This window comes from Schistocerca piceifrons, chromosome 5 (assembly GCF_021461385.2).
Source record: "Schistocerca piceifrons isolate TAMUIC-IGC-003096 chromosome 5, iqSchPice1.1, whole genome shotgun sequence".
Classification (NCBI taxonomy): Eukaryota; Metazoa; Arthropoda; class Insecta; order Orthoptera; family Acrididae; genus Schistocerca; species Schistocerca piceifrons.
In genome coordinates, this window is record NC_060142.1 from 237,905,469 (window position 1) to 237,932,649 (window position 27,181).

General features: G+C 39.2%; 1 protein-coding gene across 1 annotated transcript in view; it reads left to right on the forward strand.

The window, feature by feature from the left end:
- Window positions 1-11,092, forward strand: part of LOC124798510 (tRNA (adenine(37)-N6)-methyltransferase) — a 102,933-nt gene extending 91,841 nt beyond the window's left edge. Inside the window, exons 5-6 of the mRNA XM_047261949.1 lie at window positions 7,163-7,358; window positions 10,326-11,092. Coding sequence (XP_047117905.1) covers window positions 7,163-7,358; window positions 10,326-10,698 — 569 coding nt within the window. The 3' untranslated portion in view covers window positions 10,699-11,092. The remainder of the gene's footprint in view (window positions 1-7,162; window positions 7,359-10,325) is intronic.
- The last annotated feature ends 16,089 nt before the right edge of the window (window positions 11,093-27,181 follow it).

Sequence of the window (27,181 nt, forward strand, 5' to 3'; positions counted from 1 at the left end):
TCTCAGAACCACGGGCCAAACAAACGTCAGATTTGCATGCCAGTGTTCAACACAATGGATCATGTAAGCCCAGCACATTTGTTGGAAAACGTATGGACATCACCACTGCATTTGGTGGCAAAGAAGCCAGTTGGAGAGTCCGAGTGTCCTCTTACTTTTTGTACAGATTTTTTCATATTGGAGCTTGACAAGGCTTATAAACAAATCCCAGTTCCCAGAGGATATACAAAAAGTGTGAATTCTCACGTTTTCAAAAAGCTTTCTGCCACTTCGTTGACTATGAAATACTAATGAATCTCACCAAATTATTTATCCTCACTATTGAAGTGACGTTCAACAGACTCACGATATCTGCCACTGCCATATACCCACCTCCAGATCAGTTTGCCATTCTGAGGATGTATTTGGTCCTGATGACAGTGCAAGAGCTTTGCCAATACATAGGCATGATAAATGTCTTTCCCTGCTTTATATCTCATGATAATGAAATCCAAGCAATCCTAGCTGGCCTGACAGTGCATCGTCCATTTCCGCTGATGTGGAATAATGATCTACAGAAGGCATTTGAAGCATGACAAGCAAGCCTGGCGTGGATTACAGCACTTGAATGTCGTGCTACTGAAGCCCGTATGGAAGTCTTCTCAAATGCTTTGGCATGTTCTGTGAGTGTAGTTCTGCAGCAGTGTTCTCTAAGAAGCTAAAAGAAAAACTGTATTCTTGGCCAATTTCTTGTACAGAACTCGCGGCTGCCTTTGAGGCTGTAAAATATTTCAGGTTTATGATTGAAGGCCTCACCCTCACCATATATACCAGCTTTTGCCCCCTGACATTCATATTTTCATAGCTCCCAGAAATTTCATTGCCCATTTCACAACATTTAGTACAATGTTGGAGCCGAAAATGTCGTTGCTAACACCATCCAAAGTCAACCAGTTGATTTCAGTTAGCAGCCAACAGTGCAGAACAACACAGAATTGAAGGACAAGGCCACTCATTTGCATGCATGCCACTGCCAGGTGCTGATATAATTGTGTATAGTGACAAAGCAACATGCCAGCTACAGCTGTACATACCTGCATCACTACACTGCTGCAGATTCAAGTCTTTGCGTGGACTAAGCTGTCCAGGTATCCATGCTGTATGAGGGCACCAGCAGCACTGTCCTTCTATGGCCTGCTGTGGAGAAAGTCTGTTGCTCATGGATGCAGGAATATCCCTTGCCAGAAATGAAAAGTGACACATCGTATAAAGGAACCACTCTTGAACTTGGTTACTCCCAGAGACAATTTTGCACACCTACAAGAGCATCTCATCGGCCTGCTACCTATTTCTCGCAATTTCTGCTACTGTCTGATGGTGACTGACAAAAGTTTTACCCGTACAAGATCAGACAGCAGAGAGTATGTATGACTTGACTTGCAATTGGGTAGTGCGTTTCAGCTAACAAAACAGATTACATCCGCTGCAGCTTTGTGTATGGCAAGCCTCTGCAGTTGCCAGGTAAGTTCGTTTTTTCGTCTGTCACATGTGTCTGCACAACAGCTCTATTTGTTGTGCACCTCTGGAAGAATATGGTACCTTGTGCCACAACAAACAATCCACATTTGTTTTCACTGCCCTGGGCACTACAGAACTCATCTTTCTGTGCGGAAGCCAATTGTGTAAAGCTTTGGAGCCATCTTACCAAGACCACTACCTGTTTGTATGTAAACTGCCACCAATGATGATGCAATATGAATGACAAGTGTGATTCTGCCTGGAACTGCAGGCGATGTATAAACTAACAGTTGTCATTTGTTTCTACTTGTAAAGGGATTTAGTAATGGTATCAGCATTGCACTCTTGTATGACGAGGGATTGGAACATTGGGTCAGAGATTTACTAGGTACTCTGGCAGACTTTGTGTGGTGAGAACGTTAGGTTGCACCTTGCTGTTGATCCGACCAGCTGGTAATTGTAAGCACTACATGTATCCCACTTCCTCATCATCTCTGGACTGAAGCTGGCACACTACTTACCAGTGTACAATATGGGACCTTCTCTCTGTGACACCTCCGCTCCATCTTTCTCTCTTCTTGTCCTCACAATTGGTGGGTCTCTTTCCTTGGGTCTGAGTGACCTGCCCTTACTTTTTAACCAACCTTCCCCAGCTGAACCCTTTTTTCTCCCTGAGGAAGAAACTAATAGTTCTGAAAGCTAGTATAATTCCTTCTACCTTTATAGGTGTACGTTAGCAGTACTAAGGATTTTGCTTCTGACGGTAAAAACTGACCAGCTCTTCTGTCTCATAATTTCACTACTTCAAATGAAATTGTTGTGTGCCAAAATTGATCGTCGCTGAGAAACCTTACTCTAGCATGTTGACATTATTTTAAGACATACATTTTCAAGAAACTTAAAAGATTACATGTAAGAAGTTTGAAATATTATTTATCAATTGCAAATATGCTCTAAAACCTGAAATTTGATTCGATTTCTGAATATGATAAAACATGTACAGCAAAAAGGTTTCTCTCATTTGCAACAGAAACTTATGGAGGATGTATACACTTAGACGCTTGAAAGGTTACTTTTGGACCGGCTTTTTGAAGAGGAAGATTACAAATGTGTGTAGGAAACTGTCTTAAGCCCTGTTGCAGTAAGCTGCATTGATAATCGCATGTTGTGCATGTCTTTTATAACCCAAGCCCCTGAACTGAACAACAGAAGGAGAAAGCTACATTTCTACAAGAAATGTAGCTACCAATTTGTTGTACAATGATAAGCATAAAAAAAGAGACTGCCACACCATTGTTAAAGACTATCTCTGACTTAGTTAATCAATTAAGTGCTCTCTCATCTTATGCAGAATAGGCACTAGTTTTACTCTTTTTTACAATCACAGTGAAGAATACCTAGTGAAGGAAGTTAAATAAACAAACTGAAGAAAGTGGAGATAAAGCAAGAACTTAAAGTAGTTGACACAGGATGGTGTGCTTACATCAGTAGAAGACATTCCCTTGCGTGAAGCATCTCAGTATATTGTGTAAAATGTAGCCCTTTATGTATCTGAGCTTTTTAGTGAATTTACATTCGATAGCCTTTTTTTTACTGCTGAGTAAACAGTTAGTACCATAAGCTACAATAATGAAGTTTCATAAGTAAATGCAGATTGTAAAATGTAAATTAAAAAAATTATGCTTAATCTACATGTATTGTTTCTTTAATAATGCAATATATCGTAGAGCTAGAATGAAACTGCATTTTAATGTTAGAATCAGATTTTTACTCTGTAATAGTGTGTACATTTCAATAAAACTTTCAGATGGAGTAATGTCTGTGTGTTTATCTTTCTAGGGCAGTATTTTACCCTACTCTTCTCATGTGTCAGATAGTTGCTTACAAATTCACACCTATTTCTTATTTATTTATTTGGAGTTAATGTCAAACAGTACTGCAGAACATGGGAAAGGGATGCAGTAATAGAGAACTGATTATGACAGAGTTGTAGCCTGTCATCTGTGTTACTCAATCTATACATAGAGCAAGCAGTAATATCGTACAACTCTGCTAAAATAAGGGGTTGACTGACCAGGCACATTATGACCATCAAGGAATATATAACTATGTTACTTCTTCAAAGATAAGACCCAAGAAAAAACATCTACTGGGGACTCTGAATATCAACACACTTATGAAAGTTGGAAAACTAAAACACCTAACGGACGCTCTCAATCAACGCAACATACTTATATTAGCTCTTCAAGAAACACGGTATCTGGATGAAAATGCATTTGAATCAGGTGGATACAGGATCTACAAAGGAAAACCAGCCATTAAAAATTCCAATAATACGACTATATTAGGGACCGCATTTATGGTCAAACAGCAACTTACGGAATCAATAACTAATTTTAGCTCCCCATCAGAACGAATTTCTTTTCTGACGTTCAAGTCAGGCAATAAACGCTACACTATTATAAATGCACATGCACCTATTAACCAACATAACAGAACAAATGTTGACAAAGTGGAAGATTTCTGGGAAATGCTTGAACACGAAACATCCATATTACCAAAAGAACATATAAAAATTTTAGTGGGAGACTTTAATGCACAAGTTGGCAAAGAAATAAAATTTAAATCAGTAGTTGGAGATTATCCAGCACATGCAAGAACCAACAGAAATGGGGAAAGACTTATAGATTTTTGTAGACAGTTTAATCTAAAATTAATGTCGACATGTTTCAGGAAACTTGCAAGAAAGAAAAAAACGTGGGTATCACCTAATCCAAATCAAGGTGAATATCAGTTGGACCATGTGGCAATAACGACTTGCAACTACAAGGAAATCTTGGATGTCAGAGTGAGGAAGGGCCTAAACATAGACTCAGATCATTATCTGACGGAAATAAAGACCATGTTCCAACCAAACAAACCTAAACCAAAACCAAGAAGATTTCCAAGAGTAAACACTAAATTTCTCCTGCAAAAGCAGGACAAATTCTGTCATATACTAAACACAAGAAAAATGGATAATTGGGAAGAAATTAAAGAAACAATGATAGAGTCAGTTAAAGAAATGGGACAGCCACGAAGAATACCAAAACACAGATGGTGGAATGAGCTGTGTGATGAAGCAATTGACAATCGACTAAAGGCATGGAAAAAATGGAACAGCAATAAGAAACACGAATACTGGGAAGAGTTTAAGGAAGAAAGGAAAAAGACAGCAAAAATCATCAGATCAGTGAGAAGAAAATATGACAAAGACAGATTAGAAGAAATGGATTCTGATTTCAAAAGGAACAACACTAGAAACTTCTATAAGACTTTCAGAGAAGTTTTAACAGGATTCCAGTCACCAAGTTTACATTTTAAAGATAAAAATGGAAAAATAGTTTTAAGCAATAAAGAGAACTGCCAAATCTTAGCTGAATACTTTGAAAATCTATTAAATTGTGAGGAGCCTAATGACAGGTTACAATTTCAAAAACCACAACATGAAAATCCACCGTCGGAACCACCTACAGTAGAAGAAATAGAAAAGATTATCGAAGCATTGAAGAATAACAAAGCACCAGGTGAGGATGGGATAGTGGCAGAAATGTGGAAACTAGGGGGCTTATCCGCATGTCAGAAAATTCACAAAGTAATTAAAGACATTTGGACAGAAGGAATCATACCCAGTGACTGGAAACAAGCATTGATCCGCCCTCTCCATAAAAAAGGAGATAAAACAGACACCAACAACTACAGGGGCATATCCTTGTTACCAGTGACATACAAAATACTTTCTAAAGCACTTTTAAATAGAATAGAGGAACAAGCAGGACCTAATATAGGAGATTATCAAGCAGGATTTAGAAAAGGTAGATCATGTGCAGAACAGATTCTTAATTTAAAAACAGTTTTGAGAGTGAGAGCTATACAAAATAAAAATACAGTAGGTACTTTCATAGACTTCAAGAAGGCCTACGACTCAGTTGACAGACAAACACTATTCCAGATACTTTATGAATCAGGGATAGATGAAAACACCAGAAGACTTGTTGAACAAACGCTCACAGATACAACATCAAGAATTAAGTTTCAAGGCGAAATTTCTGAACCATTCAAAATCAAAACAGGAGTTCGGCAAGGTGACGGACTGTCCCCAATTCTCTTTAACTTGGTTTTAGATAAAGTAGTAAAAACATGGGAAAACACATTAAAAAACAGAGGCACAAAGGGTATAAGCATGGGCCAAGGAAAGAACGAATTTGAAGTAAAATGTTTAGCCTTTGCGGATGATATGGCATTGATAAATGAAAACCGAACAGACGCAACAGTTATGCTTGATATGTTACACGAGATTGCTGAAAAGACTGGGCTAAAAATATCCTATGAAAAAACCAAGTATATAGAACACAAACATAATACAGAAAAGTTTATGAAAACAAAGTATGGAAAAATTAAAAGAGTTGATAGATTCAAATACCTGGGGGAGTGGATCCAAGCCAATGGACTGGATAACACAACAAATAAAGAAAGAATAAAAAAGTTGGAATTTGCATATAAATTAACACAAAACTACTACAATAAGAAATCAATATCCATACAAGCAAAGATTAAACATTATAATTCAGTTATTAGGACACAAGCAACATATGGATCAGAGTGCCTAACATTAAATAAGAAAGGCGAATTAAGAGAACTAGAAAAAAGAGAGAGAAAAATATTAAGAAAAATTCTAGGTCCTGAGAAAAACAAGGAAAACAGGTGGATTAAAAGGAGAAATGAAGACCTATACAAAAATACAGAAAAGATCACAGAGACAATGAGGAAGAGACGGCTAAAATTTTATGGACATTTAAAAAGAATGGAAGAAACACGAATTACAAAGAAAATTTCTAATTACGTTAGTAAGCTGAAAAACACCGTAGGATGGATAGAAGCAGTAAAGAAAGACGCCAACAAAATAGGTGCTACAGAAGAAATAATACGTGACAGGAATAACTTTAGGCTACTTATAGAAAACGCAAACTATGAAGAAGATGCACCAAAACCTCGACCCAAGAGAGTGTGGACAGATGAGCAGAGACGAGCAGTTGGCGAGAAAATGAAGTAGTACTGGGAAGAACGGAAGAAAAAGAAACACCATAAGTCTTAAGTTGTATGCGGTCCATAGCTGGCCAAATTCATAATTAAAAAAAAAAAAAAAAAAAAAAACTATGTTACTGAGTGTGGGGATAAAAATTGTAGAGAGGAAGCAAGATTAGACAACTGTAAGCAGTCTGAATATGTGCAGATTGCTGTGATGAAGAAACATGTATAGGATAGCCTGACATGGAGCGCAATCTCTAACTGAAGACTACTGCAACATTACTGTAGTTATGTAATTTTCCACAGAATTACATTTCATAGTTAATACTTTCAACATTTAATTAACAAATATGAAACATTATGAAGTCTGTATGATAATAAAAGTCTTTTTTTACGAGTAAATTGATTTACCATCGAAATTGTCATTATAGTCAGAGTTTGTTGTACAAGTATTTAACAAGTCTTACGTATGTCGTTAGCGTGAGTCATTGAAACTTCTTTTCCCCCTTTTTTTTTTACGTTGGTAAACCCCTTTCATTCAGAATATATATGTAGTCTCTGTTAACCATTTTTATTAAGCACCTTTTGCTTGTTTTAGGCTGTGAAAGTGAAGCAGATACATCGTTAGTGGCACCAGAAGGAGCTGCAGACAGTATTTCAGTTGTGTTCCCATCACACACTGAACGTATGGTGGCCGAGGGGGTAACTGCTCCAGCTCCCACAGCACGAATGGGAGAGAGAGAGGCTCCAGATGGAGAAGAAGAAACAGCAGATACTTCTCAATCAGCTGGCAGGTAAACAAACACACAGTTCAAAGCACTGTGATTATTTTGGTTGGGGTATTACTGATCTCATATAGTTTCTATGCCAAAAACACAACTGACCTTTTTCATGGGCTTTGTGGTTTGCTGCCAGTAATCTGTCAGTTTCATGCAAGTCACTAAACATTCCACACTGGTAGTTTTCCTATGTCTGTAACTCACAATTGCAAAAGCCATCAGAACCATTTTCAAAATCCAGTGTACAATGATTTGATGCGTATCATGGAATAGCTTGAGAGTGTGTATTCCTAATTTCATAGTATGGTCAGCTCATCATCTCCACAGTTTTCCCCTGAACGCCATGGAAGCAGATTTGGTTCCTCTTCACCATCAGCAGAACGAAATGCTGCACTGCTTAAACAGTGGTAGAGTTTTCCCTTCAAAACTGGCACAGTGCCATATTAATGCAGGTGTTTCCAGTATTTTCATTAGTGCAAGTATTTTTCTGATTTTGAATCTATTAGAAAAGATTCTAAATGCTACACCATTGTCTTACAGTCTGCAATTGAGCTATCAAATTTGACGATTTCCATCTTGATATAAACAATAATTTATCACTGTCATTAGTGAGGCAGTCACTGTTCACAACACACAACTGTTGTGTTAGCCACTATATTTTTGAAAAATCAGCAATGACAGTTGGCTGAACTTTCCATCAGTGGGTGTAATTATCTTGGATGTAATTATTTTGCAAGTTCTGGGCTGTTTTAAATGATTTTCAGAATTGCAAAGAAATCATAAAAAGAGTGCAGTTGATGTTGTATATTAATTTTATTTTATTGTGCATTGTAATTCGTGAAGCTTTTTATATAGGTTTAGAAAGGCTGTTTTTCCACAAATGTTCAGTATGTACCATTCATTGTCATTTGACATTTATGCAATAGTCAATATCTTCCCTCACATGCACCATGTCAACAGCGATGTTTAGGAAGGCAGCTTGGATGTGCTGCTTCAGTTCCAGGACAGATGGACTTGATATTTAACGTATCATCACATGAAGATATAGCAATACTGGGTCTGGCAAACATGGCGACCAGGTTAAAAACATTTGACCACCAGCTGTCCTGTGTTCAGTACATTGCTGTGGCAGATGTTTTAAAAACACTTTGGCATCTCTATGGTGCTGCACAATTCTGTTGTGATGTAAAATCATTACAGCCATTCCTTAAGCTTGTCCAGCTCTGACAGCTCCTGGCACTATCTGTTCGGTGAAGAAGAGTTTCATCTTCACTATAGCACATAACATTCACTTTGCAGGAATCACACATGTTCCACATAACAGTGCAGATTTTATGCTCCTCTGTTGTGAATGTTTCATTCAGCTTTGCACCTGCATGAAAGGTTGCTTCATCACTAAAAACTAGTGTCACTGAATCAATCTTCTTACAGATGATCTTGCAGTGTGGTGCTACGTTTTAACCATAGACTTTTGTAATCACCTGCTAAAGCTGTGTCAAGTTATAAACAACATGATTTCACCTTCTGCTGTCTACATAACACATGTCATAACGTAGTTTTAGGTACGTTCAGTGCTCTGCTGCCTCTTATACTCATTGTTTTAGGGCTGTGGAGATAAGTTTCCTTTATCCTATTAACTACTACTTCTTATGCAGTGCGACATCCAGATCCAAAATCCTGACAGTCAATGTACTTACCATATTCATATGCACCAGTCGTGATGTGAACCACCAGAGTGATGCCTTGTTCCCTACAACATATGATTATATTAAAAGGTGTGCTTTGTAAATGCACTTAGGGCATATTAAATTCATTCAAAAATATATGAAATTCTTATTTTTCCCCCTAAAATATTTGTTTATTCATTGCTATTCATGTAATTGGTCATCTCATGTTTGAAGTATGCAAGTGTGTATGAAAAGAATACAAATATTCTGGCAAATATTTATCTTCAAGAGGTGAATTTCTAAGGGCTGACATTAGACACTTACAAATTAGGATCAGCTATAAATAACTTTTGTAACTTAAAATTTACTTCGTTGGAGAAGAAAGAAGATATTAATTGAGAATGATTAGAAAGGAAGACAGGTTGTGAAGGACTTGGGTGTTGGCATTAAGATTTTTTAAAAATGCATCATAACCAATCATAGTTGGTTAGTCTGCAACCGAGCCTTCAGCATGCCTTACCGATTGTTGTTTACATGATTTTGCCTGCATTACACACTCACTCTCCCTCTCTCCCCCTCTCTCTTTCTCACCCCACTTCTTCTCTCCCTCGCTCCCTCCTTCCTACCCTCTCCCACTCTTCCTCATTCTCTCTGCCATCTCCCTCTCATCTCCATCTGCCTCCTCCTTCACGCTTTCCCTTACTGCCTCCTCTCCCCCCCTCTTTTCCCCTTCTCCACTCCCACCCTTCCTCTATCCCTATCTCCCTTCTCCTCTCCCACCCTTCCTCTATCCCTATCTCCCTTCTCCTCTCCCCCTCCAATTCTCATCCCTTCCCTCCCACCCCTCCCCCTCTTGCCTGCTCGCTCCCCCTCCCCTTCCCCTCTTGCCTGCTCACTCCCCCTCCCCTTCCCCTCTTGCCTGCTCACTCCCCCTCCCCTTCCCCTCTTGCCTGCTCACTCCCCCTCCCCTTCCCCTCTTGCCTGCTTGTTCCCCCTCCCCTTCCCCTCTTGCCTTCTCGCCTTCTCGCTCCCCCTCTTGCCTTCTCGCTCCCTCTCCCTCTTGCCTTCTCGCTCCCTCTCCCTCTTGCCTTCTCGCTCCCTCTCCCTCTTGCCTTCTCGCTCCCCCTCTTGCCTTCTCGCTCTCCCTCCCCTCCTCCTCTTGCCCCATCTCCTTCCTCCTCTCGCCGCCTCCTCCTTCTCCCCCTCCCCCTATCGCCCCATCCTCCTATCGCCACCTCCCCCCTCCTGCCGCCATGTATCACTGATTAATGGAAATATTCAAGTATCTGTTTTTCCCCTGTGTATCTGTTTCAAGGATGGCTGCAAGGGATGTAGTGCGTGTTCCACAGTGGGTCACCCATTCACCAACTCCAGAACTGAACGTAGCTTTCAGTGAAAGAGCCCGTGCTCAGTTGGAGAGCTTAGCAGCAGAAACTGGTTCTGATGGGACAGGAGCCACAGCAGAAACGATTGCAGCAGTGCTGCGGGAGGATCCTCGTTCTGTGTATCTACGTCGGCGTTGGGGAAGCCAATTCTACACTTTCCTTATAGCAGATCTCCATGTGAGTTGTAAATTTGATGATTCAGCGCATACAGTGAATGTTTTTCAGGTGCGTCCAGCAGGGAAAATGTGCGAATGTGGCCATCTCGAATGGCAATGCAGTTTACATGGCACAACCTCAGAATAGACACTATCTTCTTCTGATTGGACAAGATGTGAAAAGGCTGTACAGGTGCAATGTAACTCATTAGTTTAAACTGAATTGTGCTTCCTATTGACTACAGAGCTCTTTCTTATGTTGTTTTCTGGTAAGCAACCTGGGCAATTGTGTTTTAAGAGTATTGTTGCACATGTGTGCCGATTTGACCTTCACTGTGGAATGCTATGTATTTGCCAAACACAACAACATTGCTGTTGTGCTTCTGTGGTACAGACACAAATTTAATGAAGTAGTTGGACTTTTAATTTATTATTGAAGATTATCTTCAAAGGCGTAAGAACTTTGCACTTCTGTAAAAATACGGCACTGTTGTAAACTATGTAAAAATATTATGGAATCAGATAAATATTAAATATGTTGATTATGCAGTTTTCTTTTCGTTTTAAATATAGATGTGCATTTGCTCATCATGAATTAAGTATATGACATATCTTTTAAAGGCTAACTACTGCCTTTAGTATAGTGTAAGTGTAATATATAGAGTGTGTGTATTTTGTCCTTGCATTCTCCTTATCAACTCCACAGCTGAGCTGATAAATCTGAGCTGACCAGATACCTAACAAATTACTGTACGAATGTGTTGTAAGTATATAAATTTATTACATTTTCACTTGCTTGCAGCTGTATTACTATCGGGATGAAATTTTTAGCACCAAAGTATTACATATATGTTAATTAAGTTTTGGGAAGATCATACAGCCACCTACACTGAATGGATAAAAAATTACAAGTGTGCCCTCACATGCATGTACATATGCAAAAATTCAAGATTAATTTCATACAAAACAAATGAGAATAGCTAATTACACCCATGAACATGGGATAATCCTACTTGGGCTGTCACAAAAAATACACACACACACACACACACACACACACACACACACACACACACACACACACACACAATGGAAGATACAGGTTGGAGTAACTGGATTGAGCATCCTCATCTTCATTCTTCTAGAACCTCAACAATTTAGCTCCCAGTCACGTCATCTGGTCCTCCTCAGCCCAGCAAGCCACCTACATTGATATCGACCTCCACTTCATGGATGGCTCCATCAGAGTCTTTCTCCACATCAAATGTACCAACCACTAACAATACTTATATTTTGACAGCTGATACTCAATCCACACTGAGGAGTCCCTTCCACACAGCACAGCTGCTCCTGTTCGCCACATCTGCAGTGATGAATGACCCCTCTCCAGATACGTTGAGGACCTTGCTGTTGCCTTCACAGACGGAAATTATCCTTCCCACTTTGTCCAGAAACAGACTCCCACACCTTGTCCCCCAGTCACAAACCACCTGCTATACCCACAGACCAGCGAAAAGGGGTCCCCCCTTTGTGACTTGGTACTAACCAGGATTGGAGCAACTGAATCACACATCTCCCTAGGGATTTGACTATCTCTTGTCATATACAGAAATGAGAAGTATCCTCTGTACTATCCTTTCCACCACCTCACATCATGGTATTCTACCACCCACCCAATTATGAAATATCCTTGTCCATACCTATTCCACTCATCTGTAAAACATTTGGATGAAGACCTGTTCTATACTTGCTTCCACAACCCCCTTCACAAGCATTTCTTACTCCACTAAAGACAGGGCCACCTGTGAAAGTAGCCATGTAGTATACCAACTTAGATGCGACCACTGTGCAACATACTGCATGAGCATGACCACTAACATGCTGTCCTTAATGGTCACTGCAAAAATGTGGACAAGAGGCAGCCTGACCAACCAATTGCTGAGCGTGAAGTGCAACACAGTGGTTTACTTCAACTGCTTCACAGCCTGTGCCATCTGAATTTATCCCCATACCAGCTTTTCTGAATTGCATAGGTGGAAACTCTTGTGCTACATATCTTTCATTCCCATACACTCCTCTTGCAGCCTCTACCTTTGCTATTCCCTGTCCACTTACCTTTGTACCCTACTTTGCTCCCATTCCAGCCTCACACACACACACACACACACACACACACACACACACACACAAACACACCTTCTATCCCCTCAGTGGACTTTTCCTCTTCTTTGCTTCTTCACCTGTCCCCTTTCTCAGCACAGCCTCTCAATGCTGCACCTAGGATCCTACTATCTTGTTTCTGCTGAGTTCTTGTCCACTCCCACAGGCAGCACTAAAACATCTTTCTGCTTCCATACCCTGCTAGCCCTACCCCTTATCCATCCCACACCTCCCGCTTCAGCCAAGGCTACTATTCACCTCAGTTGGGTGTCAGTGCACTGATACACATTGTATGTATGCAGGTGTGTGTGTGTGTGTGTGTGTGTGTGTTATATATATATGTGTGTGTGTGTGTGTGTGTGTGTTATATATATATATATATATATATATATATATACAAAGATGAGGTGACTTACCGAACAAAAACGCTGGCAGGTCGATAGACACACAAACAAACACAAACATACACACAAAATTCAAGCTTTCGCAACAAATTGTTGCCTCATCAGGAAAGAGGGAAGGAGAGGGGAAGACGAAAGGAAGTGGGTTTTAAAGGAGAGGGTAAGGAGTCATTCCAATCCCGGGAGCGGAAAGACTTACCTTAGGGGGAAAAAAGGACAGGTATACACTCGCACACACGCACATATCCATCCACACATACAGACACAAGCAGACATATTTAAAGAATATAAATATGTCTGCTTGTGTCTGTATGTGTGGATGGATATGTGCGTGTGTGCGAGTGTATACCTGTCCTTTTTTCCCCCTAAGGTAAGTCTTTCCGCTCCCGGGATTGGAATGACTCCTTACTCTCTCCTTTAAAACCCACTTCCTTTCGTCTTCCCCTCTCCTTCCCTCTTTCCTGATGAGGCAACAATTTGTTGCGAAAGCTTGAATTTTGTGTGTATGTTTGTGTTTGTTTGTGTGTCTATCGACCTGCCAGCGTTTTTGTTCGGTAAGTCACCTCATCTTTGTATTTATATATAATTTTTCCCACGTGGAATGTTTCCTTCCATTATATTATATATATATATATATATATATATATATATATATATATATATATATATATATATATATATGTATGTGTGTGTGTGTGTGTGCGTGTGCGCGCGTGCGCGTGCGCATGTGCGTGTGCACGCACTGCTCACTGCTCAATACATCCTCTATCTGTCTGTCAGAAATAATTGAATTGTGTTATTGAAATAGACAAGATATTTCTCAAGAGTAAAAGACAGGGGACAGGAGAGTAGATATGACATTGAATGGGAGAAAATATACAGATGAAAGGATAACTGTGGTTTCAGAGGAGCATATTTAGCTCCGAGGAGAAGTAGTAGTAAATTGGTATCACAATATGTCCTTCCAGCCATATCTAGAGAGATTGTGTGGGCATGTGCAGGCAACTTTTGCTCGATAACCTGCCTGATGATAGGAGTCTCATATGATAGATGTAGAGAAAAGCTAGGGAAAATACTAGGTCGCGTCTTTTGCGTACAATATGCAGTACTAACTGACTCTATGCAAACCTCAAGCCTTTTGTGGGTGCCTTTTTTTCCGCATTTCAGCAAGGGCATTTTTTCCCTCTATTCATATTAAAATTGTGATCAGTTAACTGTATTTATTTTTTGATTAACTTTATTATTGTCATTTACAATCGAAAACTGTGAGGGTTTAGCTGTCTCCCATAGGCCTTTTGTGAGCTGTTGTGTTGTCAATTACATGTGAAGAAATAAAATAAAAAAACATTGTTTGTGTTTTTATTTTACTTACCAAGATGTGAAAACAATCCTAGAAACTTCATTTGTCACATAATAAGAAATGAGCTGATTGTAGATTGTAGATTGTATTTTATTGGTCCTGTTGTCTACATAGCAGCTTATGCATAAGACATTGGACAAGTCAAGTTATAAATATACAGGCTGAAAGTAATTTCAAGGCATACATATTTAAGCTTACAATAATACATATTTAAGCTTACAATAATACACTTTACGCACAAGTATTTATATAACACATTTCATAAATTTAAATATTCTTCAATGGAATAAAAGCAGTGATGCTGTAAATATGACTTTAGAGATTTTTCCAAAAGTATTGACCTCAGTGATAGCTTTTATGTTTTCAGGAAGTTTGTTATAAAGCTTAACTCCCATGTGAAAAGTACCTTTTTGGCACAGTGCTGTGCTGATTTGAGTCATATGTAAGTTCCTGTTTTGTCTGGTAAAGTGCTCATGTATATCACAGTTTTTTTGTAGCCTCTGGTCCTTGCCTATTACATTTAATTTAAAGAACAAAAGGGTTTCCATAATGTATACACACGGTAATGGGGGAATACCAGATTTCTTAAACAGGGGTTTACAAGAGTCTCTAGGCTTGCACCCAAACAAGATTCTAATGGCCCTTTTTTGTAGTTTAAAAGTGCTATTAGCTATTTTAGAGTTTCCCCAGAAGGTGACCCCATATCTAAGACGAGAATGAAAGTACGCATGATATGCATTCATTACTGTTTTCTCACTACAGCATGATTTTAATGAACAAAGAAGATAACATGTTTTGCTCAGTTCTGTATTGAGACATTCAATATGCTTATTCCATCTGATGTTACTCTGCAGCCAAAGTCCTAAGAATTTGGTTTCAGTACTGTTACCAACTGGTTCGTCATTGATAGAGACTGATGGGATAAACATGTCCTTGTTAGGAACATTGTGGAATTTTAGAGCAACGGTTTTCTTACTGTTTATTACAAGCTGGTTACTCTGTGCCCAGCTGCTAAGTTGTTTCGTGACCGTGTTTACTGTCTGCTGTAACTGTTCATTGTCGTCTCCTTTTAATAGAATCGTGGTGTCATCTGCAAATATGATTGATTTGTGTGCATCAATATTTAAGCTTAGATCATTTATGTACAGAAGAAACAGAAGGGGTCCCAATACGGATCCTTGGGGTACACCACATTTTATTTGTTTATAGTCAGATAAGTGATTAGATACAGTTTTTAGTTCAATATCTGTGTGCTTGACGCACACTGCCTGCATACGATTTGTCAGGAAGGAACTGATCCACTTGTTGGACAGACCTCGAATACCATATCTTTCTAGCTTTGATAGCAGAATTTTATGGTCCACCATGTCAAATGCTTTTGACAAGTCAATAAAGACTCCTATTGTTTCCTGTTTTTTGTCCATCAGGTTTAGGATGGAATTGATGCACTCATAGACAGCCGTTGTCGTTGACCTCTTATTTCTGAATCCATGTTGTTCATTACATAGGATGCTGTTTTTATTTATAAATTTAATAAGTTTCTCATACATAACTTTTTCCAATACTTTCGAGATGCAGGAGGAAATTGTGATGGGTCTGTAGTTATTTACATTGTCTTTATCCCCTTTCTTATATACAGGAATAACTTTTGATGTTTTTAACACATCAGGGAAAGTGCCTGCCTGAAGTGAGCAGTCGCATAAATGTGTGAGTACTTCAATTAGGTTTGATGCGCTCTTCTTTAACATTGTTGCAGGTATACCATCAATACCTGCCGATTTGGAATTTTTTATTCCTTTTATTGCTTTAGCTACTTCATCTTGTGAAACAGAACTGATGTACATTGATCCTCTACATGTACTTATTTTATATTCATTTGCCTGGATGCTCTTAAAGTTTGATTGTAACATATTTTCAGCAACACCTGTGAAAAAGTTGTTAAATGTATTAGCTACTTCTAAGGGGTTTGTTACTTTTTTATTTTTATGTGATAGTGTTATATTTTTCCAAGGTTGTCTGTATTCTCCACATTCTTTTTTTATAACACTCCACATAGCCTTTGATTTATTAGCTGAATTATAAATGATTTCATCATTACGCATTATTTTTGCTGCTTTTATTACTTTTCTTAATATTTTGGAGTATTTTTTATAGTATGCGCGTACTACAGGTGAGGAATTTTTTGAGTTACATATTTCATGAAGTAGTCTTTTCTTCTGGCATGAAACCCTTATTCCCTTTGTGATCCAGCTGTTTGTTCTAGAGTTTCCCCGTATGGTCAATGTTTTCAGTGGGAATGCAAGTTCAAAGAAATGGGTTAATGTATCAATGAAAGAGTCGAATTTTTCATTTATATCATTCATTTTGTACACTCCTAGCCATTTTTCTTTCTGTAATAAGTTGTTGAAGTAGTTCACATTATGCTGATTATAGCTTCGATATGTTGTTCTAAGAGACATGTTGTTAATAATACTGCCTTGTACTTTTATGCTTAATATTTGAGCAAGATGATACAAGCCACTATAGAAATGAAGCAATAAGTCCAGGGTTTCAGAAGTGACAACAGTATTCAACTCTTGAAAAAAACAGAAACTGATCATTGTAACAGTTTTTATGTACCTGCTATAGTGTCAAGCACATCCAGAGGTGGTAAGACATGTTTCCAAAAACTGTGTAAAAGCACTAAGTTTGGAGTAAGTATGCTTCCACAAAAGACATAGTAATTTTGTGGTACATTTACTTTACATGTCTCATAGAGAAACTATTTTAGGGGTAAGCAGACTATCCGAAGGGTCTTCACAACAACATGATTTGATGGTATGTATACTTCCTAAGGCCCTAAAAGCTATATTTCACAACAAACACAAACTACAGCTGGCACAGTAGTCTACCATTGATGCTACCCTTGGTTCCTCCATTGTGCATCATAATGACTGTGTGGTGTGGTGTGGTGTGGTGTGGTGTGGTGTGGTGTGGAGATACACATTTGAAATGGTCACCATCCCATAGCGGTGGTCATCAGGACATCTTTTGTCTCAGAAAATTCGAGGTTATGCTGTAATGGGCTTGAGATTTTACAAATATTCTTGAATGCTACTGAATGATTTTGAATATTGTAAAATAGTTACAATTTTTTCAGAATAAAAGTTGGAATTGCCACATATCACATTAATGCACATTTCATCAAAACCAATGAGTTGGCAATGTTATAACGACGTAGAAACAACTTAAGAATAACAGTATAGAGAGAAGTTGTACGAACAAAGAGTGGTTGTGTGAATGAACAATTTTGGCAACAAAAATGATCTAGTTCGAGAAAGAAACCAGTGAATACAAAATGGGAAGAAAGAAGATTTAAATCCATTTATATGATGATGAACCAAAACAAAAGTCTAAACTTCCCAGCAGAACTCCTAAATTTACTCAGTGTATTGTAAACCTATTCAAAAAAGCTCCTAAACATCGCCATAGATGTGGAAATATTAACCGGAAAAGAAAAAGGCAAGTCAGTATTCAGACTATGAGGCCCACTCATTTTGACCCGCATACCATTCTACTTTAAAAAGCTCCAATTTCTGGTAGGACTAACATTCTGTATAAGTATCAACAAAGCACAAGGACAAACATTCGATTGCTGTGGAGTGAATGTAAAGAATTTTGTTTCTTGTGCAGACAGCTACTTGTAGTGCATTCATGTGTTGGACACCACAAAACTTATTTGTCTTTGCATCAAAAAGGAAAATGCCAAATGTAGTTCATAGCAATATACTTTGAATATGTTACATGCTATATGAAAGAGATGATTAATTAAACATTTTTTTTGATCAATATGGAAAACAATTGGAACAAAGGACCAAGCAAAGTGGGTCCTTTTTAGTCAGTTATTATATAATTTCTACACATTTAACTTAGTCATGAAGAAAGTGCCCTGGAAACTTAACATTAAAAAAAGTGATCAGGATTAGTGTACAAAGCCTTATGTCCTCTCCTTTTCAATTTAAGATTAAAACTTTTGCTGGAAAGCTGAGCAGTCAAATCCTGTATATTGAATCAATAGAAAACTTTCGTCTATTATTACCACTGTCCCACTCCTCCAGTAGTATCAGTGCGTCACTAACTTTTACATTATCCCTGCAAGAGAGAGATGCCAATGAAAGCTTTAGCCACAGATTAAGGTTGACTGGGGAAGTAAGTATTTTACATGACAGCTGATATGAACCTAATACCGGCCGAAGTGGCCGTGCGGTTAAAGGCGCTGCAGTCTGGAACCGCAAGACCGCTACGGTCGCAGGTTCGAATCCTGCCTCGGGCATGGATGTTTGTGATGTCCTTAGGTTAGTTAGGTTTAACTAGTTCTAAGTTCTAGGGGACTAATGACCTCAGCAGTTGAGTCCCATAGTGCTCAGAGCCATGAACCTAATGACATACTGAAACTACGTACTAGGCCCATACTTAAATGCAGAGCGGTGTAACTTTTTTTTAGAAGCAGTGTTCCACCATTTACATATGTCACATCTTTGGTATGGGTATACAGTGAAACTGCATTTATACATTTATCAGCTCTATGTTTTTGCACTTGTGCGTTGTATACTGTACACGTTTTTGATTTTGCATGCAAAGTTACCCCACTTTCATGTTTTCGATTTATACATTTTCAGACTTTTGCGCTATTTTTTTTACTCCTTCACAGTTATTTTTGTTGCCCTTATACATTCGAGACACCAAGAAATCATCCTGAAGTGTTTCATATATGGTGTGGCCAGTGATTGTTAGTTTTCAGTCTGCATGCAAAGTAAAAGTTATTATTGTGGGCCTTAGCTACAGTACACTTGGTGACACTGTCATTGTTGACCTTGTTGCAACTGGTTTCAGGTTGTATAATTTTGGGCAACATTGCTCTCAGTAGTGGCCTTCACATGATGCCACTTGGGGGTGCTGTTGACCAGCCAAGCAGCGGGTAGCCGCTTATGAGCAGTTGCCACAAGACGTCAGGGAGAACAGCAGCAGTAGTGACAGCGTCAAAGTTGCTCGCACCAACAGCTACACATGTTCTCAGTGGGGGCATGATGTGCTTCGCAATGTGAATGAATGAGCACTGCAGAGTAGCGGTTCTCAATGGCATTGTGCAGCGGGGCTCTAAGGAAGGGGAATGCAGCCCGCAGTCCAATAGTCACACAATACATACCAATGGCTCTTGATGGTAGTGTTAGCAGGCGAAGAGCGCACTGAATGAAACTAGGAGTGTTTTTGCAAAGGGTGAACTCAATTTTTTTTTAGTGTGGTTTAGAGTTTTCGTACATGCTAAAATGAGTTCATCACCGAAGATGATGTCTTTTCGTGCAGGAGAAAGTAAACATAATTGAAGAAGTGCAAAGAAGTCCTAGTGAACAGAAAATGAGTATTGCAAAGCATCTCAAAATCCCATGTTCTATATTAATTACCATACTGACCAATGAAATGCAGATAAGATCTTGTGCTTTGAAAGCCAGGCCAAGCAGTAAGAAACACATGCTTATCCAGGGTGGAAAGTGTGCAGACTTGGAAAAATGCCTTCAGACTTGGTTTCAGCTACAGTGTACAGCTAATGTATCTATTTCAGGCACAATAATGAAAGAAAAGGCTTCAGAATTCACAAAGAAGTTAAATACTGAAAACTTTCGTGCTTGTTCTGGTTGGTTACAACGCTTAAAAGCAAGATGTTGCATTACTGTCCACAGAGTTTCTGGGGAGGTTAACGGTGTGGATAATGTCACTGTAGAATGTTGGAAAAAGCATGATCTCCCAACTATAATTGCAAATTAGTGTGTGAAAGATATTTGCAACACAGACGAAACGAGTCCCTTATTTTAACTTGTTGCTTGACAAAACATTGACATTTATGGGGGATGCGTGCTTTGGGGGGAATGAGAAGCAAGCAAAGAGTGATGGTACTCCTTACCATAAATGCAGATTGCTCTGATAAACTCCGCCCACTAGTGATTAGGAAGCCAGCGAAGCCTAGATGTTTCAAAGGCGTAAAGTCGTATTCCACCAAGTATGAGACAAACGAGAAGGCATGTATGGCTGCAAACCTCTTCAAGAGTCAACTCAATAAGATTAATGCACACTGCATTGTGAGAAGAGAAAAATGCTTTTGCTTCTCAGCAGTTGTTTTGCTTATTCTATGGCACTACAGTTCAGCAACATAGAACTGGCATTTTTTCCAGCAAATTGCACAAGCCATGTTCAACCCCTGGACTTCAGCATCATTGCTGCCACAAAAGCAAAGTACAGGAAAATGCTGGTTCAGTGTCATCGCATACCTCGACAGTTTGAAGGAAGATCCTAAACTGGATGTATTGCAGTTGCATTGCGGTTGGGACACTCTTTACACATACACTACGTATGTATAACATTTCCTGTCAGTTTCTTCTGAACTTCACTAAATTTTTTTGAATAGATCTACAAATTAAATTAAATGTAGCATGTATGTAATTTTTAATTTATTTTTCTATCTAGGCAATGCAGTATGTAAGGACTGCATGCGATCAATTAAAGCCAAACACAATATGCAAGTGCTTTCAAAAAGATGGCAACACAAAAGATGAAACTCAATCTGACCCTGAAAATGCTGAACATTTTGATGTAAATTTTGATATCAGAAGACACTGACTGGGCTCACATTTGAAATGGAATTGATTTTATTGATTTCATTCAGTTTGAAGCTGATACTGCTGTTTGTTGTGTACAAAATGAGGATGAAGTAATACAAGAAGTAGTGCCAGTATCTGCTGAAATAAATAGTACTGAGGAACCGTAAAGATCGGGTTGTGAATCTGTGGAATCTCCCAGTCTGTCAGAAGCACTTACTGCATTGGAAGTAACACATCATTACAGAAGATGAAGAAACATCAGTGATGACAAGATATGCATGCTGACTGCATATGAAAATTGATTCATTCTTTAGGCCTAAATAACTTTAATTGTCCATAACTTAGGCATAAGCACATTCGAACTACTGCACCTATTACTGTACAACATACGAATCTTCTGTCTGCATGCACTTGAGTTTAATAGAAAAATATTAAAAAGTTTCATTTTAATGTTAATATCATTTTTATATTTATTTTATCATCTCCCTTCAAAAACTTGTAAACTGGGTTTTACTGTATAATTAACCTAAACATGTAACTGCAAGGAAACTAGGTAACAAAAGAAATACTTCAGTTGCATGATAAAAGAAAGAAATATGAAAATGCTCAACAAAAAAGCAATATAAATCACTAAAGAATAAAGTCAGTAGAAGTTACAGGGAAGCTAAAACAAGATGATTGCAGAAAATTTTGAAGAAATCAAAAAGTTGTTCTAAGTACCATCAGCATATAGGAAATCCGAAACAACCTTCAGTGAAATTAAAAGCACTGGGATCAACATTAAGAATCAAAAGGAATCTGTGTGGCAAAGGCACAGGAGAGAGAGTGTGGGTGGGAAATGCAGACTGAGAACATTTGGTGGAGGAACTGCCTGTTAAAGTCATAGAAGAAGGAATGAGTGTTGATTTTGAAGATATAGGGAATCCAGTAATAATGTCAGTTTGTCAGAGCTGTGGAAAACTTGTGGTTAAGGCAGAAAGTTCTTAATGGAATCCTTCTGGGTGTACTGCTACATCATCTCCAATGCCATCTTCTAAAATAATCGGTTTTGGCTGTGTTGCAGTGAATTTCTTCAGAGCATGGGTCTGTCCTCTGAGGGAGGTCACTGTGGTGCAGACAAAAAATCAGTTGTTTTACTATTTTAGAATTTTGAATATTTTGTAAGATGATGTGGCGGTTTTTGGAGGATTTTAATGATTTTGACACTGACTGAGGAAGCATATATATTTGTTAGTTAGAAGGGACATACGACATTCCTTTGGTATTTCTAAAATCATTGGGGCAAGTGTCAATTAAATGATTACTCTAGTTAGTGTGTAGAATCAGTGATATTGGAGACAAGACATACCACTGGACTTCTGCTAATGTCATATACAATTCCATAGATAGCAAATGCAGATATATGCAAAAAGTGCTGTACTATACAGAAGAATGCAGGAAAATAATTGAGAATCTATTAGATGACAGTCAGTCAGGGTGTGGGAAAAGTAAAGGCACCAGAGAGAGAGAGAGAGAGAGAGAGAGAGAGAGAGAGAGATCTGATGACATGCCCGATAATGGAGGCAAGACTTGAAGAAAATAAAGACACTTCATTGGATTTATTGACCTAGAAAAATTGTTTGGCAATTTAAAATGGTGCAACAAGGTTTTGAAATTCTTAGGGAAAGACAGAATACAATACATACAAGAGCCAAAAGGAGCAACAAAATGGAAGAAATATGAAATGTTTGGATTAAAAGAATTGAAATGAGGATACAATATGTGTATTGAAGAAGTAATGACAGAAATAGAAGAAAAGTTCAGGACTGGGACTAAAATTTGGGGTGGAAGGATATCAGTGGTAAGATACGCTGATGACATTGGTATTGTCAGAGATATTGAGGAAGAATTACAGGATCTGGTAAATAAAATGAACAGTCTAAAGAGCATAGAATACAGAATGAGAGTATACCAAGAAAGATGAAAATAATAAGGAATAACACAAAGCAGATTACCAATAAACTTGATATCATAACTGGGGGCCTTGTAGCAGATGAAGTGGAAGTACTCTGCTGCTTTGGAGGCCAATTAACATATGACGGATATAGCAAAGAGGATATAAGAAGTAGACTGGCATGAACAAAGTGGGAATCCTCTCTGAAAGAAGTATATTATATCAAATATAGGCTTTAATTTAGAGGAAGAAATTTCTGAGAACATATGTGTGGGGAATAGCATTGTATGGAATTAAGGATGTTTGGTATACATGCCACTCTCGAGATGAAGATTATGATCCAGGAGAGAGACCTTTTTCGGTGGGGGTGGGGGGGGGGGGGGTTGGGGTTGGGAGGATAGGATGGTTCAGTTTGTTATAGGTCACCTCAGAAATAAAATACGTGAAATTCATGTCATGGAAACTGAAAAAGCCTTTTATCAGTCACTAAAGAACCAAATGTAGATTACAAAATTATGACTTCAATCTTTTTATCCCTGTGTGGGTGAGTTGCCTTTCAGTACACTACACCTGTCATGTTTTTCTTGAACTGCATGTATTGTTTTATTGTTATTTTCATTGGTGAGGAAGACTGCCCAGCATTTACTCTACTTTCATGTTTGGTTTGCTCATAAGGTAATCACATGAAGGACAGAGTACTGTTGTACTAGAGGCAAATCTGTGTGAATATAGTGAGTTGTGTAAACTTCTTCACCCAGAAAGGAAATTGCGCTATTCTTTTCTGTGAAAGTATCAGTGTTTTCAGTAATATACAATACTTTTTTTCTAAAAAAAAGTTTGAGGGTACTCCGACATTGGATATAATCCAGCGAAAATTACTTATAACTGAAGCATGGGATACCACCCATCTGCTTTTAGCCATGACGTCATCAACATGTCGAACTACAAAAAAATGGTATCGGACTCTTCAGTTGACTTTACAGTTGAAATGAAGCAGGCGATACTAAGAAACACCTAAACATACAAGAGAATGTGGTATCGAATACATCAGTTTACATCACCTCAAACGAAGCATGCAATTCCCATCAACCCCTGAACAATAAAAGAAAATGGTATCATACATGCCAGCACTTCAAATGAAACAGCAGACAGAATGGCAAACGCAAACGAATAAAGAACAACAAAACAAAGATGGCAAAGAATCACGAAAGATTATGGTAGCGGGACCATAGTGTGGTGTCACCGCCAGACACCACACTTGCTAGGTGGTAGCCTTTAAATCGGCCGCGGTCCGGTAGTATACGCGGACCCGCGTGTCGCCACTATCAGTGATTGCAGACCGAGCGCCGCTACACGGCAGGTCTAGAGAGACGTCCTAGCACTCGCCCCAGTTGTACAGCCGACTTTGCTAGCGATGGTTCACTGACAAATTACGCTCTCATTTGCCGAGACGATAGTTTGCATAGCCTCCAGCTACGTCATTTGCTACGACCTAGCAAGGTGCCATTATCAATTGCTATTTATCTTGTGATGCATGTATCGTCAGACCGATGTTCACCAATTATGGATTAAAGTTAAGTATTCCAACAGCTACGTACTTTATTTGCTAGACTCAAATCCTTTAACTGTTCCAGACCTCACGCCAGCCTGCGTGAGCTTAAACGTGTGCCTTTCAGCTTCACCTCCTAGTGGCTTGGCTGTCTTGCCAAGTCACAACATATAGAGACATCTATCAGTAGCTCGGCTTTGAGCGTATGCTTATCCGTTTAGCACTACCATCGCCTGCTATTAGCGGGCGAGGGCACTACATGCTAGTCGACCTGGCTACCAGCGATTCAGTTGTCGCGATCGGTTGCCGCAGCTTCGAAATGCTGGAAACAGTCAACGACATCGCTTTTCCCACCAAAAACTGCACTGGTATCATTCGTATTGCAATTACCGACACGAAAAAATGAAATAAAAAATTTACTTCCGTGAAATAAATCTTTGGCACTCTTCCAAGTTCTGAACATCGTAAAAAAAATTACTTTGCCGACAAAAAAGTTTAGGGGTACACATCCACCCGCGTTCCCCCAAAAAACAGCACTGGTTGTATATGTTAAGCCAGATCATTATGACCACCTGCCTGGTGGGTTCACCTTTGGCACAGATAACAGTGGCGACACTTTGCGACATGGAAGCAATGAGGCCTTAGTAGGTTGCTAGAGGGAGTTGGCACCACATCTGCACACACTAGTTGCCAAATACCGCAATGGGAGTGATGAGCTCTGACGCCAAGTTCAGTCGCATCCCAGATGTGTTACACCAGGTTCAGATCTGGTGAGTTGGGGGGCCAGCACATTAATTGGAACTTGACACTGTGTTCCTTGAATCACTCCATTACATGCCTGGTCTTGTTACATTGTGAATTATCTTGTTGAAAAATGCCAGTGCCGCCAGGAAACACGATTGTCATGAAGGGGTGTAACTGGTCTGCAATCAGCGAATGATGCTCCTTGGCCGTCGAGGTGCCTTGCATGAGCTCCACTGGATCCATGGATGCCCACGTGAATGTTCCCCAGACCATAATGGAGCTGCCACCAGCTTGTTTCCATCCCACAGTACAGGCATCAAGGAGCTGTTCCTCTGGAAGACAACGGATTTGTGCCCTCCCACGGGCATGACAGAGAAGGTATTCATCAGACCATGCAACACAGTACCAATGGCCAGAGCTAATGCTGTTAACATTGACACATGCATGGGTTGTTGTCTGTGGAGGTCCATCATTTGGAGTGTTCGGCGCACTGTGTGTTCACTCTTTTATTCTGCCCAGCATTGAAGTTTGATGTTAATTCCACCACAGTTCGCTGCCTGTCCAGGTCTACATGTCCACCCAGTGTACAACGTCTGACATATTGAAGACATTTACCACAACAGTTGTTGAACACCTGACAAGTTGTGCAGTTTCCGAAATGCTCAGATGACGCTGCTGTCATGTGGTCGGTTTATATTGATAGTAGGTCGCTGGTCATAATGTTCTGGCAGATCAGTGTAGATGTGTATTAATAATCTTTGGAAGTTGTCTATCACATGTCATAACAGTTTCTTTGGAGTTCAGTTGGAGTGATAAGCAGTGTTGATTATTCACTGATTGTATTGTTACGGTTTTGTGGTTTTTAAATAATTTTTTGTTTCAGAAACAACTTTTGATGTTTTGTCACATTGATAGTTGATAAAGTTTTCATGAAGTGTGACTATTGTAGCCATTTTGATGATAATTGTGTGTTATAGAAGTGTAAAAGATGAGAAAATGGCCAACTTAAGATAGCAAAATGAAAAACTCACTGGCAAAGAAAATTGGGGGACATGGAGGATCATAAAGAGAACTATTTTAGAGCGTGACCGTATCATTGATATTGTAAATGGTGATAAGCAAGAAAGCAGACAAAATTAGGAAACTGATCTTGCTAAATGGACCAAGGCTAAAGCAGCAGCAAGGTAACAGCTAATTCTGTTGTTTGATACTAAGCTTTTACTTCATGTTGGGGAATGCAAGACTGCTAAGGAGATTCGGGATAAGGTACATAAAATTTTTGATGATCATTCAGCTGAAAACACTTATTGCTTAGATACAAATTTCATAATATTGTCTGGAAAACATTTAGCCAAATTTGACGAAGTACAAACACAAGTTTCATTGAAACTTCCTGGCAGATTAAATCTGTGTGCCTTAGCGAGACTTGAACTTGGGACCTTTGACTTTCACGGGCAAATGCTCTACCGACTGAGCTACGTGAGCACAACTCGCATCCCGTCCTCGCAACTTTAATTCCGCCAGTACCTCGTCTCCTACCTTCCAAACTACACACAGAAGCTCTCCTGCAAACCTTGCAGAACTAGCACTCCTGGAAGAAAGGATATTGCAGAGACATGGCTGCTTTCTTCCAGGAGTGCTGGTTCTGCAAGGTTTGCAGGAGAGCTTGTGTGAAATTTGGAAGGTAGGAGACGAGGTACTGGCGGAATTAAAGCTGTGAGGATGGGACGTGAGTCGTGCTTGGGTAGCTCCGTTGGTAGAGCACTTGCCTGCGAAAGCCAAAGGTCCTGAGTTCAAGTCTCGGTCTGGCTCACAGTTTTAATCTGCCAGGAAGTTTCATATCAGCGCACAC